The sequence below is a fragment of the Cebus imitator genome, unplaced genomic scaffold (genome assembly GCF_001604975.1).
Source record: "Cebus imitator isolate Cc_AM_T3 unplaced genomic scaffold, Cebus_imitator-1.0 Scaffold185, whole genome shotgun sequence".
Taxonomy (NCBI): Eukaryota; Metazoa; Chordata; class Mammalia; order Primates; family Cebidae; genus Cebus; species Cebus imitator.
Genome location: NW_016107500.1, coordinates 2,194,420 through 2,211,210, shown reverse-complemented (window position 1 = coordinate 2,211,210; position 16,791 = coordinate 2,194,420). Strand labels below are relative to the sequence as shown.

General features: G+C 38.3%; 1 protein-coding gene across 1 annotated transcript in view; it reads left to right on the top strand.

Moving 5' to 3' along the window:
* The window catches only part of ICE1 (interactor of little elongation complex ELL subunit 1), a 64,811-nt gene that overhangs the window by 37,431 nt on the left and 10,589 nt on the right, over positions 1–16,791 (top strand). The window contains exons 13-17 of the mRNA XM_017546007.2: positions 1,086–5,882; positions 6,990–7,158; positions 9,439–9,599; positions 14,281–14,471; positions 16,367–16,473. Of these exons, the coding sequence (XP_017401496.1) occupies positions 1,086–5,882; positions 6,990–7,158; positions 9,439–9,599; positions 14,281–14,471; positions 16,367–16,473 (5,425 nt within the window). The remainder of the gene's footprint in view (positions 1–1,085; positions 5,883–6,989; positions 7,159–9,438; positions 9,600–14,280; positions 14,472–16,366; positions 16,474–16,791) is intronic.

Sequence of the window (16,791 nt, the reverse complement as noted above, 5' to 3'; positions counted from 1 at the left end):
GGAGTTCGAGACCAGCCTGACCAACATGATAAAACCCATCTCTACTAAAAATACAAAAATTAACTGGGCATGGTGGTATGCGCCTGTAATCCCAGCTACTCAGGAGGCTGAGGTAGAAGATTCGCTTGAACCTGGGAAGCAGAAGTTGCAGTGAGCCAAGATCCCACCACTGTACTCCAGGCTGGGCAACACAGCGAGACTGTCTCAAAAAAAAAAAAGAAAAAGAGCCAGTAAAGGAGATTGGAAACAAGGGCAGAATAGCAAAGGAAAGCCAGGAGATGATGGTACTCTGGAGTTCAAAAGAGGAAAGAATTCTTCAGTAGGAGCACGTTAATGTTAGCAGCTGTTAATCTTCACCAGTCCACTGCTCTCTAACAGAATAGAGACAAGATGTTGATGCTTTCAGCACATGCCAAGTGGGCCACATGCCCTAGGCAGTTAACTCAGGAGGGGACAAGTTGGGGGTCAGGAAAAATTTCTGGAGCAGAGGTGGCTGGAGAATGGGCTGGGAGAAAGAGCATTGTAAGGGTAGCACAGGTGTGCATTGATGACATCAGTCAGGCTGCAGCACTCTGTGAAGACATGTTGGGGAGGAGATAGGTGGCGGGAGAGACCCACAACGACCCTCCTTCCCTGCATAAGGCTGTACCAGGCACAAGTCAGACACCAGAGGGAGAGGAAATAGAGAGCTGTGAAGCCAGAAGCTAGCAACCTGTGTCAGACCCTTTGTTACGAGATGATGGGGAAGTAACAGTTTGCAAGTAGGAATATTTGAAAGTTAAGAGAACAAACCTAACCCTGTGTCGAGTGGGGTGTGGCACATGGTGGAAGCCTGTCTGTTATTGAGGGGAGGTGTCTCTGTGGAGTGCTGGGCACCCGTAGGGAGAGAGCAGAACAGTTTTGGACCAGAGCTGGAGAGCTCCCTACCCACCGCAGAGATTCCAGGCCCTAGCATGCCCTTGCTCAAATGTGATTTTAAAGGTTCTTCAGGAAGCAGCATGTACTTTAAAAAAATAATGCATTTAAATGATAGTCATGTTAATCTATTGATTAGTTTTTGACAAGTATAATTTGTATTTTTAAAGGAAACCTACTTTGGAGAGTATACAGATTCCAGTGATAATGACTCGGCCCAGCTTAGAAATTCTGCTGAGTGTGTTTCCGAAGATGATACAACTGAATCACAGAATTATTTTGGCTCGTTGAGAAAAAATAAAGGAAGTGGTACATGGGAGGAAAAGCCCAAATCACATGAAGCTATCCAAGCTCTAAATACATGGGAAGTAAATAAAGTGACAACTGCTGGACTCGAAACTTTCACGACAACACTGAGTGAATCTTCTGCCACACACTCCTTAGCTGGTGAAAAACACTGGACCACAGCATCTCGATCCATGAGTGATAGAAAAAGAGACATTTTACATGAGACAAAAAGACAAATGGAGGTTAGGGAGATGGATAAGTCAGTGCAAACTGAGAGAACCATTCATAAACTCACTCGAGGTTTGTGCATTGAGAGATTGTCTGCCAGTCCAGCACAAGAGAAGGAAGCTGCCACTCGGAGGTCAGAGTTGTATTCTTCTCCCCTTGGCAAGAGGCCATTAAATGAACTCGTGGAATCTGAAGGAAAAACCCTATTGTCTAAAATGATAGGATCACCCAAATCAGAGTTTACTAAGTGGACACGAATTAATGAAATCACTTCTGAACCAGACTGTATCACAGTTTCTGGCCATTTTCATAGACTGTCTAGAGAATTGGAAAAGGAAAAAGAAGATACACAAGGGTTCACTTTAGGAGAATCGCCTAAATCAGAAGATGACGCTTCAGGCGATTCAATGGATGTAGCAGGGCTTGGTGTTGAAACCAGATTTTCTTCCTCTTCTACCTTGGTAGCATTGTCTATTGGCAGTAATCCCCAGTCTTCTTCTGGGTTAGACTGTGGTGATGATACAGATATTACTACTAAAGTATTCTCTACTGAATCGCATCATTCAGAACATAAATTACAAACTAAAACTTTAAACACGTTACATCTGCAGTCTGAGCCACCAGAGCGTTCTATAGGAGGAAACAATTTGGAGAATAGCATGCATGCCTTGAACTCTGAATTGGGAGCATCTAATTTTAATGATCAGAAGAGCAATGGGATAGAATATACAAAAGTCGTAAAAGACTTGACCAAAATACATGCACTTCCTCGGTCAGTATTTATGAAAGCTACAAAAGATGGGCAATGTGAAAGTCAGGATCCAAGAATAGAGGTCACACGAAATAAGCCAGATTTCACATCATTAATAGGTTCTCAGGCTGCCTTGGTAAAGAGCAGTTTGGGTTTTGTTAAAAGTACTTTGTGGCACCATAGTGATTTATTAAGGAAAGGTGGCGAAGAAAGTCTGAGAGCTAAATCAGAACATGAACAAAATACTAGCCATCAGCTACAAAAGGCAGTGCCATCCCTTCAAAATAGAGGACCAACACCCAAGCCTAACCTTAGAGAAAATAACAGTCCTGTAGAATTGAAGACCACTGCATCAGTGTTGCCTAATCAAGTGTCAGTTATCACAAAACAGACAAGAGCTGAAAAGGTTCAGAGTGCTAAATTGGAACACTTGAGGCCACACAGGAATGAGCCTACCTTAGTAACAGAAAATAATGGCAACAAAACTGATCATATGTCAACTCTAGCAAAATGTGATGGGGAAAGAGATGATACAACTCAAAACATCAGGGAGGTGGCGGCTGTGAAAAGCATTTCACCAGAAGTTTCTGCCTCTCGGAGAAAACTAGATTTCAGTTCTCCCGGTGATTCTTCACCAGCAGAAAATTCGGATTGTTCCACAAATAGCAGATTATCTTTCCGTTCTGAAGACATCCTCGTCCAAAACCAAGACATCGTGAGAGAAGCTGCAGTGCAAGAAGACGGGCAGAAGCAGAGGCAGCCTCCTCAGGCCACAGATCTGGACTCGAGTGGGACAGATAGCAGTGAGGTGCTTCCAGCCACAGAACTGACCATGTCAGGAGGCTTTTCTGTTGAAGAAACGGCCTGTGGAGACACAGGGAGATCTGATGGTGATGCTCTGGCTGTTGCAAATGGTACTGCTAGCACACCACAAAATGCTAATGGACTTTGGAAGTTGAAATCTACAACTCCTGTTGGTGCTTTGCCTGAATGTTTTAGCACCACAGACACCACTTTATCTCCAGCATTTTGCAGAAAAGCTGGAGAGACACAGGATACCTCCCAAAGTAGCCCTCCTGCTACCTTACCTTGTTACACAGGCATTCGAGAGCGGGGAGATGATACTGAGGCAGAGGATAGTGAGGCATTTAGCTGCAGTGAGGGGAGTGAACAGCAAGATATTCCTGACGACTCACAGAAAAATTTAGCAGATACAGATGCCAGTGTAGCTGAGGTGAGGCCTTCTTTAGAGGTAGGTTGTTTGACGTCAGCTCTGCAAGATTTTAACATAAGTACTTTTTCTGAGCTTGATAGACTTTCCACGTCAGAGGTGGTGATGTTTCTTGAGAGCTGTCAATTAGGGGATTATAGTTCAGGGGACTCTGTTTCTGAATGTTCTAGTAAAGGAACCCTAAGTAAAGAAATGAACAAAGAATTAAAGCCAAGTGAAATATCAGGAGAAAAATATAGAAAGCAACCCTGTGAAGAAGAAATACTTGGAACCTGTGAAGAGTGGATTGAATCAGAGGAAGATGATTATTCATTAAAAAATACAAGTCAGCTCACTCAGTGTTCTTTGGAAACTCTGTCTGAGGTTCTCACCAAGATTAGGCAAGAACTTCAAACAAATTCTGAAGATGGCAGTGGTAAAGATACTGGCAGTTTATTGCTCTTAAATATAAATAACAACATGACCACTGAGAATTTAAAAGAGAAAGGTCCATCTCAGGAAATGACTGGCTCCTCACCACATGATTCAGAACCACCCGCACAAGTAGCTGCTGTGGGCATTGAGGGCAGCTCTCCCATCAGCGGTGGGCCTCACAATGAAAACATTCAGAGCGGACCAGAGGCCAACTCAGATGCAGGCAGACAAAGCAGTGGTGGGGAAGAAGTCCTGGCAGAACCTGTGGAGCCATCAGCTTTGTGCTCTGACTCCGTGACAGAGCCATTGATGGAGCAAAGTTCTAATTGTGAGGCCGAAGCAACCTTTCAGTGTCAGATAGCCACGGTGACCTCAGAAGTTATAAACGTAGTTATAAATAAGGATCAGAATCTAGTCATTGAAAAGGGGGACAACTGGACAATCATCAGTGGCGTAGCTGTTGTGCCACATGTGGACCAGGTCACACTGTGTGAAACTCCTGGAGACATCCCTGTTTCTCAGGATCAAGGAGAGCTGGAAGCTGGTTGTATCCCAGTGACTTCTGCTGAGAAGTCCCCAGAGGCCAGTCACACTGGCCCTGCATTACAGGAGGCTCCACGTGACAATAATCTTTCATGTCCTCAAGAGGATGTTTCAAGCAGTGGTCAGAGCACCAACTTTGATAAAAGTCGTTTGCGAAATAGACCTGTTAAGCCTAGTATATGGATCAGTTCTCAAATATATGACCAAAACTTTGAGACTCAGATTGTTGCATCTGATCACACATATTATAACTCAAAACTGGAGCCATCTGGCAAAAATAAGAATCGATCAAAGATTTCAAACAAAGATCAATCAAACAAATCAGTAAAAACTTCAGCATCAAGCAGAGTTGAAACTCATTATAGTGAAGTTGCTCAGTCATTTTCAGGGGAAAAAAGTTGTACAAAAACTCAAAGAAGCCAAACTCATACCATTTTAGCAAATGCTGATACATCCACTCCTACGGATTGCTCTCCTGACACGCTGAGTAAAATACGGCAAGAGGTGGGGCCTCCTTTGCCGCCTCTTCTCGCTCCTCTGATAGCTACACCTCCAAGGACTTCACAGCCACTCTCTCCTCTGATATCAAGTTCTAGTCCTTCCTCACCAACTTCTCCTGTTGGCCAGATTTCTCCCTTATGTGAAACCCCAGTGCCTCCTGTCATGTCTCCATGGCTGGAGGACCCCAAACGTGCCTCTCCTCCAGATCCTTCTCCATCTCCGTCCACTGTATCAGCCAGTGAGAGGGTAGTGTCGTCTCCTCTGCAGTTCTGTGCAGCCACACCGAAGCACGCACTTCCTGTGCCTGGCAGACTACCACCCTGTGCACCTGGCCATGCTGCTGTGGGAGGGCCCCAGGAGAATTCTGTGAAAATCCTTGACACCATGTACCCAGAGTTATCTGCCAGGGCCCGGACCCTCAACATCCTCAGAGGGAATATTCAACTCACGCGAGGTCCACCTGCTGACTGTAAGAATTTACCAGGACCTGCCAGTGCTATGATAGGATTCAAAACAATCACTTCAGCAGCAACTGCTTTTGTCAAAACTGGGAGCAGCTCTGGTGGTGACTGTAACCAAGACAAGTCAAGAGATCTGGGGACTCATCAGGATTCAAGTGGGAAAAGAACACTGTCAGCATCTACACTGAGAAGTGCTAAAAGACTGCGCCTGGACACTGGGTCCCCAGAACCAGAAGCCAGGGGAGTCACTGAAGAAGGAATCCACAAGAACCTCCCAAGGAACATTCCTCCAACTGAAGTTGCAACAACAGCCGAGGAAAGAAGTTCTAGTCCAGCCATCAGTGCAGTTTCACAGTTGCCTTTAAGCCCAAAAGAAACTGTGGAGTCCCATGATAAAGCCATAGCTAATGCACTGAAGAAAATTGCGGAGTTTTCTTTTGATCTGTTACCTGTCATTCGTAGTCATGTATATGTGGGAAATATCTCCAAAAAGCCTGTGATGAGAGATCAAGAAAAAGAAGTTGTTTATGAATTTAGTACAACAAAAAAGGTATGTGGCTGCCCTTTTCTAAGTGCATTATGGATTACATGTCCTCAAAGACACATGCTATCTACTGCCAGCAAAATGTGTACATGACCAAACAGAAGTTTTATTTCGAGGATGAGAGTTATCCCTGTAAACTTTATTTCTAGCCAGCATTTTACAAATTTAAAAAAATATGAAAAGACAATGGAGATTTGATCTTTTCTATTCAAGTTACTTAAATTTTTAAAAAAGTATTTATCAGGACTAAAATTGCATGTATCCACTTGATCCTGGCATGTTTAGAGGCTTAAAATTATTTTCTTCAAAGCCTCAAATTATCACATGCTTTTTCTTTTCCTTGAGTGTTTTGAGAGTCTTCCAGAAAGACTCTCCAATAATGAATGTTACAGATCAAACAGGAAGAAATGCTTAGTGTCAAGACAGGGAAAAAAGGGATGGTTTTAGTTTACATATGTAGTTTATTAGGACTTTTATAGTGCTACATCATTGATGACTTCTAATGCCAAACGGATCACACTTAGTCCTTATCTGCATATACTTGGAGTCATTTTGGCATCCATATTTTTTTTAGATTGCTTACTTGCAGAAAACATAAAGAGCTCTATGAGTCACTTTGAAAGGAAATGAATGCATGTATCATATTATCATGTAATGCTCCTCTTAGGATGAAAGAAGGTACTTAATACTTCAAAATTTAAACCAGTATAAATTAGTTGAGAAAACCAGAATGAGAGTAGAATTATACACTGTATTTAATATATTCACATACACAGATTATATAGAGCAAAATCCAAGAAATTATTATTTATTTGACTGGTGGTAGTGGCAGTTGGCAGCTAGGTTTTTTGACACTTGCATTCTGGCATCTGCAGCATTATCAACCATAGGAAACAGACTGGTATAGGAATTTTTTTCACTGCCCCCACCTCAATTCTCATGACTTACCATGCTAGGCAAGTCCTTACCAGTTATTACTGTGCTCTACCTTCTGGTGTAGCGCAAGTTTTACTTTTTCAGTAGTTACTTAAGTTTTGTAACTTTTAGATAATCTTTGATAGGCTAAAGATAAATATGAGTGTACATTGCCTTTTTATTTTTTTTTTAATCCAGCATTTAGCAGAGTGCTTGCTTCACTCTATTCTCTCAGAACTAAAAATTCAGAAGGTATCTATGGACCACAATTACATTCATGCCCTCTGCAGAGTGTATGTGGGTATTTGTCGACAACTTGGAGACTTGGAAAGAGCTCGCTTGTTTTGCTACAGCCTACTTAAGGAAGGTATGTTGAGATTGTGACAATTTTGTATTGAAAATATGATTGCCTTTTTTACCTTATTATACTGGAGTCTATATTTTCAGCTCTGTGATTACAGTGTGTCTTTTAAAATAATGTTATGTTTTGTCCATTGAATAATTTTGGCTGTACCCAGCTGCACCTGGTCTTCAGTAGGGCTTACTTATATCAGCACATATATTCCTACTTGTAAATAAATGATTATCTCTCATTAATATTTGTTTTATGCCCTGTGCAGCTGCTTTAGAATTAGATATAGTTGCCCTAAAATAGGGAATACTTTAAGGTAAGTAACAAGCCAAACTGCTGTAACACTAGGTAGAAAGGGCAGCAACTTTAAGATGAATTTGTCAGCTGGTGAGAAGTAGTAGATGAGAGAAAGCTGAAAGGAGATGATGGCATGAGGGTTGTCCTGTGATTATCTTTTCTCTTTACTGTTTCTTCTGTCTATACTAGTGGATCAGATTGGGAATCATTTTTCTCTGTATCAAATCATCAGTATTTTCAAATCATATACAAATGAAAATATCATATCAGTCTTATCTCAGTGGTAAATATTTATAATCTTTGACTACCATGTTTATGAGACTTGTAAAGCAGGATGATTGAGTATATCCATCCCTTTTAGTGTTTCAAATGAAGCTGCTCTGTGTTTCAGTTGCCCACTTCATTGCTTTGTTTACTCTTTCAGTCACTTATTTATTGAATGAATCATAATCGAGTGAATGTTAGGATTTCTGTGGTGATCAGAATCAGATGGAGGTGCAATTGTCCATGGGGCTGATAGGCCATAGTCACATCACAGAAACATACATGAAGTTCAGCAGTTGGTGGGTGGTGGGACAAAAAGGGGTGTGGTCTCAGTCAAGACCACATTGGATTTCTTGTTCTTCCTCAACCACAGCAAGCCCATTCTTAGCTCAGGCTTTTGTGCTGACAGCTTTCTTGCTGTTTCCTTCAACTCTTGTGTTTCACTCCACTAATTTGACATACCTTCCTAGTCATCCTGGATCCCTTATTTTTATTTGCCTTCATGGCACTTATCACTTCTTAAAAGAGTATTTTGTTTGCAGTCTCTCTGCTCCTCTAGCTTGTATACTCTGTAAGTAGAGAATTTATTTGTCTTGTTTCTACTCTGAGGTGTCACCAGATAAACATATGATTCAAAATATAACAGATCAAGTTTAGTGCAGTGAGTTTATGCTTTGAGCTCCCTATTCTTAGATGTGTCAATGATAGATAAAGCAGAATAGAGAAAACTAAAAAGATGTGATTGTACACCAAACAGGTTAAACATTGGAAAGCTCTTTGAAAATTTCTTATGAAATTAAAACATTTATTTATTTATCCTGTGGCCCAGAAATTCCACTCATAGGCACTTATGCAACAGAAACACAGAGATGGTTCGTTTCATAGCCTGACACACAGATATAACATCTTCATTCATAGGAGTCCATAACTGGAAACAAATGTCCATCAACCAGTGAATGGAAAACATTTTGATGTATTAAGCAATTAAATACTACTTGGCTATACAAAGGAATAGATTACTAATGTATGCAACAACATGGATGAATCTCAAAACCAACATGCTGAGTAGGGAAGCCAGACAGAAGAGAGTACATACTACAAAAATCCATTAATACATACTTGAGAAAAGGCAAACTAATGTATAGTGACAGTAGATCAGGGCTTCTCTGTAACTGGGGTGAGGTGATTCACTGCAGAGCACGAGAGCGAGAGAACTTCTGGGATGATGGTATTGACTGTTGTGGTTTCTTGGATTTATTCATTTGTCAAAATTCATTCAACTTTATACTTTAAAAGAGTATATTTTATTGTATGTAGACTACACTTCAGTTAATTTTTAAAAAACAGATAAAGCCAGATGTAGGAGAAAGTATTTACAACAAAAGAATTGTCATCCAGAATTTATTTAAAAAATTTCTTCAGATCAGAAGCTTTATGTGCTCAATGAGTAAATGTAATGCATAACAACCTATGTAATGTAATGCAAATTTATGTAATGTATAAAAATGGCCTGTAATGACACATACCAAATGGGAGGATTCTGAGACTGAGGAAGTTGGAGAATGGATTTTTGAAGTGACTGTGACCGGAGCCTCATCTGGGCTACCCACTGACAGCTTCCTCCATTGCAGGATGCCTTGCAAGGCACCAGTGAAATTAATACAATTTATTCTTAATTTGTAATTTATTCACTTGATTATACATAAAAGGTTTATTGTATTTTATTTTTCATAGATTTTCCAGAGTCTGAAAAATTAACTTTGTTTATTGCAAACATGTGGCATGATATATTTCTCTCTCAATCGGTGATTAACAAAGCAATGCAGTTAGTTGCCAGGCAGCGTGCTAAAGGAGAGGTTCTGAACTGCTTGAGAGCTTTTCTTAACTGGGAAAAGGTGAGCTTTATTTTCAATTCTTACAATACCGTACTTTAAGATATTACATAAATGTTATTGTGTTGTGTATTTAGTTTGCATTAGTTCATAAGCATTTTCTTCTTTTTAGATCTTTCAAAATTTAATCAGTTTACCCTAAGCTTATCCATTTTCTTCTTTAAGTGTGCAGAAGACATTCAAGGAAGAATTATAGACCAAAGGACTGTGTTAATTAACTGTTTCATACACTAATTTGTGACTGATGAAATCCACCCATAGTTATATATGTTTAAAAGTCTCAGATAAGCTACAAAATTATTTGGTTCTACAATAGATACTTAGGTGAAAAAATATGTCTCGGTTCTTTCCTATTAGGATTTTTTAAAAATATGCTTTATTTTTTTTTCCAGTTGATGGAATTTGTTTGTGTGCTATGTACTTTGTTCCCATGTTATATTTTATATGGTTTTTAGTCACTGATATGTTAAAGTAAGTGTCTAGATGAGTGTTCTTTCATCATTTTATTCCATTCATTAAGTTGATCTAATGATAATCTAACTACCAGTAGCAAACTTCAAGAAGAGGTACTGAAGCAAGTGATACTGACTTTTAAATTTTATTTTCTGTTTTTAATGAGCATGTATTTCCTCTTCCAAAAATTCCCCTTGGCTTGTGTGTGGAGCAGAATTTTATATGCTGTTTTGCTTTTTTGACTACTTTTGATGTTAGTATGTATTAGGATTTTATTTTTTATAAGATGTAAAGGAAGGAGCTTTTGGTGGTCAAAAGTTAGCTAAATATTAAAAAGCAAGTTTGCAATGATCTCTTCATCAGTCTATCTAGGCACAGCAGAATACAGCCATCCTGAGGTTTTGTCATCAATTCTAGTCAGTCATTTTGTGTCAGGAGAGACACCCTGACTCCTACCAGTGGACACCAGCAACCACATATATAACTGTTGCAGAGGGTCACCAGCCTCCAGAATATTACCTGCCTCTGGAAGTTTACTTGTCTCCAGAGAGTTACCTGCTTTGAGGGTTACTGACTTCAGAGGTTTATCTCTTCCCAGAGGGTTACCTGTCTCTGGAGGGTTATCTGTTCCCAGAAAGTTACCTGTCTCCGGAGTATTACCTGCCTCTAGAGTTAACTGTTTCCAGAGGGTTACCTGCCCTCCAGAGAGTTACCTGTTCCCAGAGGGTTATCTGCCTCCGGAGGGTTACCTGTTCACAGAGAGTTACTTGCCTCTGGAATATTATTACCTGCCTCTAGAGGGTTACCTGTTCCCAGAGGGTTACCTGCCTCTGGGCAGTCACCTGTTCCCAGAGAGTTATCTGCCTCCGGAGAGTTACCTGTTCACAGAGAGTTACCTGACTCTGGGCAGTCACCTGTTCCCAGAGAGTTACCTGTGTCTGAGGAGTCACTTGCCTCTGGAGGGTTACCCACATTCAGAATGTTACCTGCCCAGGCTGCTCATGCTCTCTCTTGGTCTTTCTGCTTGCACTACAGCCCATCTTTTTTTACTTGTTCAGAATTAAGCAGGATATGGTTAAAAAGACATTCCTTATGAGGAACATATCATTTTAGCAAATGTATTTAATAAGTATCATATCAAAAATACGAAGTCAAAGCTTTAAGAAAGGTGAGAAATACTTGGGGAATAAAACACTATTATAGTGTAAGATTTCCAGATGCTCTCTTACAGAATTAAACATCTGGTAAACAAAATGAGGATATAGTACAATTCAATAATATAAAAAATAAATGTGTATGAAGAATATGTATTTTTCTTATATCTATGACACATTACACAAATCAGTGATGATTTGACCACATGAAAACATTAATTTCTAAAAAGTAAAGATTTCACGCTCAAAGCTCTCTGGTAATAATTCAGTAAAATTTAACAGAAAAAATTTCAAAATATTTACATTTACTTCAAAATTGAGATACACATTCTTAGACAATCTGGGAACAAATAAAATATGAAAAGTAATACTCGAAGTATTAAAAGTCAATGAAAAGGTAAACTCAGTATCAAAGATGTCTAGGTTTTTTGGAAAACATGTACTCAATAAAGTATATTAAATGTCTTAGTTGTTTAGCAAAAAATAAATGAAGTTGGCTGCTACTCATCTTTAACATTAGAAATGTTGAGGGAGGTGGAGAAAAAGAATAAAGTTTAAGAGATGATAATAATGAAGTGGAAAAGAAACAGAAACACATAGAAGATAAAAATACTGCCTTTAAAAAATGCTCACAACATAGATAGCTTACAGTGCGGATCAGTGAAAACAGAGAGAAGCAAAAATAGTGAAGATGTGAAATGGGAAAGAATATAGGATACAGAATGAGAAGACTACTACCTGCAATCCTATACCAACAGATTTGGAAACTTAGGGTGATTTCCTGGCAAAATAAGAGTGATCAAAATTGGCTTTAGGGGTAGGATACTTGAAAAGACTGTTTGAAAGGTAATTAAAACTTCACAAAGACATGTATAGATTTATCCTGAGTTTTATCTAATCTTTAAAGAACCAAGTAACTGTAATCTATTTTAGGCATGAGGAAAAATTGAAAGTCCTCTGTTTGTTTCTAATGATAAAACCCAATCAAAAATGCTATAAGAAAGAAAAAGTCAGTTTTCAGTGAGCCTTTTAGATGTAACAAGTGTCACCAAACAGGAGATTTCAGTAATGTATTCAAAGAATAATACTTTTTAACTTAGTAGAGTTTATCTTGATAAAACAAGGAGAATTCAGAATCAGAAAATCAGTATAATTATTAAAGAAGAAACTCCCATGGATTATTCCTAGACGAAGAAATAGAAGGAAACTTATTAAATATAATACTGCTAGTTAACAAGAAATCAGTGGTATTATCTTCAGTGTAAATTATGAAATTATTTCAGTTTTTTAAATCAGGAATTAGGGGATTCCTGCTGTAACCATGGTGGGAAGTATTTCCTGAGTTGGGTTCTTCAAGGTGTTGCTTCCTTCAAGTTTTTCTGCCAGAGTTGATAAAATCTTTAAGAGTGCCCTATATGTAGAAGTGAATTTTAAAGTTGTAAATTTACAAACCTTTAAAAAAAGCCTTTAAATTTATGAGTCTTGTTTCATTTATAAATCAGTTAATTGTTAACAAAGTAAGAATGTGTTCACTTTGGCCATTGATAAATGTTAGTTAACTCATATATTTAACAGATTAACATTTCCTAAATAATCTTATTTACAAATTTCAGCAATCTGATTATCTTAAGACTTCAAACGTATTCATAAACTTAAGATATATTCTTCAAAAACATTTCAAAGTAGGCTTTCAAATCTAATAAGCAAAATCTTCGTAAGCACTTCAGCAACCCTTGAATGTGAAAAGTCGAATTGAGATTGTAGAATATGAGTTGTAATAAGTATTCAAACAGTGTTTACAAACCTAATTACATTCTCTTAAAACACGTCTAATTACAATCATGATTCTAATACCAAATACTTCACATTACAGCCACACGTGGAACGTAGGAGATTCTCACCACTTTTTTGGAGCATATATTCTATACATGTAGATTATCCCATGTTCACAATTACTGCAAAATGTATTGTAAAATAGATACTCAGAAAAGTGAATATATGGATTTGATTTGTTTTGTGTCAATATTTATTTCTGCATCTTTTCAGGTTGCAAGGTCACTGATTTTTCAAAGTGTGAAATATTTATCATTCTGGCTGAGTTTTGGTTATCAGGTATATTACTTTGAACCATGATTTTGTAATGGATTTTCTCATAGAAACCTTGAGACTTAGAACCTTTAAGGATATATATGCCCAAGCTACAGGTTTACTTGTTGAGCCCTTCTAATAATAAAGCAAATATCCAAGCCCAAGCCTTTCTTGTATTAAGTATATTGAATATTATATGTATATTATTTTTATAATGAAACTCTCATATAGTGCTGATGGAAATGTTAAATGGCATGACCACTTTGCAAAATAGTTGGGCAGCTTCTTATAAAGTTAAACCTTTTCTTAGCAAAAGACCAGGAGTTCCACTCTTAGGTATTTTCAAGAGAAGTGAAATTTACATCCTCACAAAGGCTTTTATACATGAATATTCATAGCAGCATTAACAACAGTCAAAAGTGGTGAATTGATAAACAGTAATATATTCGTATAATTGGTTACTACTCAGCAGTGAAAAAAAAAGTGTTCAAAATACTCTTTCATGCAACACTATGGATAAATATTACAACACATTATACACAGGTGTGAAAGAAGCCAAATATAAGAATTCATTACTATCTGATTCAGTTTTATGAATTTCTTGAAAAGGCAGACTGATCCTTGATGTCAGGAAAATAATAGAATTTAATTTTTAAAGTTTTATTTTTATAATTATAACTAGCTTTCTAACTTTAATTCTCTGATTTGAGTTGATGAAACTGTGCTTTCCTATCTGGATTACAGGTAAGATCTTTTCTACCTGATTGGATTCTGCATCCTGCCTAGATAGCTTTTTAATCTGGCTCATCCAACTACTGACCTGTAATCATTCTATGACTAAGATAAACATGGTTCCTTATTCAGACTATTTTAAATTAAGATTAAATGATTAGTCACTGAATGCTTATTATAGTCTTTTAGATAACTAAGGTAAGATGCATTATATTTGAAACTCCAGATTTTATTTTATTTCTTTTTTTATTTGCTAGAATGCCCCGGTAGATGTTGGCTTCATGGTTTCTAAGCTGCTTTTGACCATACAGTTATGTCCAAAAACAGAATTTCAGTCCAGTGAAAAATTTGGTGAAGACCTAAGCGATAACACTTGGGAATACATATTTGCCATTGATCTGCTCTGCTGCCATCAGAAATGGATCTGGACACATGATAACATTATAAGGTTAGTTATTTACTGACTTAGATAAAGATCTGTTATTTGAATTGTAAGGTTGAATTGTTGAATGCTTAGTTGTGGTTTGAATCATTTTTGCTGTATAAGCGTGTAAGCAGATGAAACATTAACAAGTGACACTTTTTATTTTATAAGTTAACGAAACTACCCTTAAGATACTTTCATCACTATCACATTATCTTGCTTTAATTTTCTCTAGTACTGGTCACTACTTTTTGCTCTATTCTGCTCTTATCATCTCTCTCTCTCCAAAAGAAATGACTCTGGGAGGGTGTAGGGTGGCCTTGTTTGGCTCACAGTGTATCCCCAGCGTGGGAAACGGTGCCTGCACAAGGGGAGCACTTGGCAAATGTATGTTTAATGAAATTAATGATCATAATATACAGATACTCACAAAAATTAAAGGGAAGAGAAATATTCAAAATTACAAATTAGCAGCTCCCCCTACCTGGGAGAAAATTAAGCTCTCAGGCATTCGTAATATGTAGTAAATTGACTTTTTTCTGTGCATTTATAATTCTGGCACCAGCTTCGTATCATCTCTGGGAGAATGGAGAAAATTGTCACTCAAATAATTTTTCTGTAGGTCTTAATTTTCTTGTGGAACCCTGGCTGAGAAAGGCTGGTTTAAGGGAGTTGGTGACATTAAAAAGGATTCATCAAAAGTTTGAAATCCATATCCTTGAGCTACTTGAAGCTGTAGAATTTACCTTGTCCATGGATTCGTGTGTGTACAAGGATGTCTGTTACTCTTACTCATCATCTTGACACTAAGAGAAGATCAGACAACTGAATGACAGACAGGAAGGAATCAAATCATGGCACACCTCTGTGAGATAATAGCTATATATCTCATAGCTGTGAATGGATTACTATGTATTGAAATGGAAAAGTATTTCCCAGTCTGTTACTAAATAAGAAAATGACAGAACAGTCTGTTTAGTGCCAGTCTGTATAATGTGTCAGGGTGCTCTTTGGGCCTCAGCTTTCTGAGTCCTAATGGGAACGCACGAGGCAGGGGCCCGGCTAGCCCCAGTTATGCATGAAGAGACCAGGACTGGTGTCCATCAGAGATGATTGGTCCATGATCCCTGCATGGGTGGTGAAGACAGCATCAAACATGACAGATCTCCACCTGAGCGACGGCAGACCCTGCTCCCTTCCTCAGCAGTGGTGGCTCTCTCCAGGTTGTTTGTATCCATAGAGACGGGGGAGTATCTAGAAGAAAAGCCAGAATTAGAAGAATAATAATGATTTGAGACTGGATTTGGAGTGCTTTTAATTACCTTTTCTCTTTTGTCTACATTCAGCTTTTCTAGTGATACTTTATGAATGCCATGAAAGTAGATACATTTTTGAAAAAACAGAAGACAAAGAGGACATGGCACTGTTTTCAGTCAGTGGAGAGTTTCTTTTATCCACCTAAAGTGTTAATTTGATTGCTGCAATTACGGTTTTCCCCTGGTTTAGCCCTTTTTACATGCACAGCTTTATTGTTTGTGATCCTGCCAGTTAACTGAGCTTCTAGAATTCAGGGGCTTCTTTTGTGCCTAGAGAGTCCAAGTGAAATCTCAGACTCTACCACTTCCTCGTTCTGGGACACTGGGGATGTTGTTCAGCTTCTCTGTGCAAAGCCTCATTAAGAAGAGTTAGAACAAAGATGCAAACACGGAATTTGCAGCCATGTTTAAGCTAGCGTGGGCACAGCTGTGCTATTGGAGAAGATGTGAGTGTCCGGTATCTGTTCTCACTTGAACTTACAATGTTACATCCTCAGCAGTTATTCTTTTTCACTAATTGCTTAAGGACCATTTATAGGATAAGTTATTAATATTGTTTTGAGTGATGATGAGCACACATCCTTTCATCTTGTTATTTTATAGTAAGGAGTTGTGGCCTGTAATGGATAAGTGGATTAAATACAGGAAAGGACATGCGAACATTGCGTATACTCCTGATATTATTATAGCCTCAATACTGAGGCTGATTGGTAAGTTGTCTGTTTTTTGTTTGTTTGTTTGTTTTTTCTTGTTATTGATATCTTGGTGGTAAAGTGGGGAGTAATTATATAATAACATATGTTGACTTTGAAAATTTTCCATAATGACTGATTTCACAACCATCAATGTAGATACTTTTGTGCTTAAGTCATCTTCCTTTCTCTTTCTTTGTAAATTATTGTTTTATCCATTTTTTTCAGAGATTAAGATTTTTCATGGCCAGGCGCGGTGGCTCAAGCCTGTAATCCCAGCACTTTGGGAGGCCGAGGCGGGTGGATCACAAGGTCAAGAGATCGAGACCATCCTGG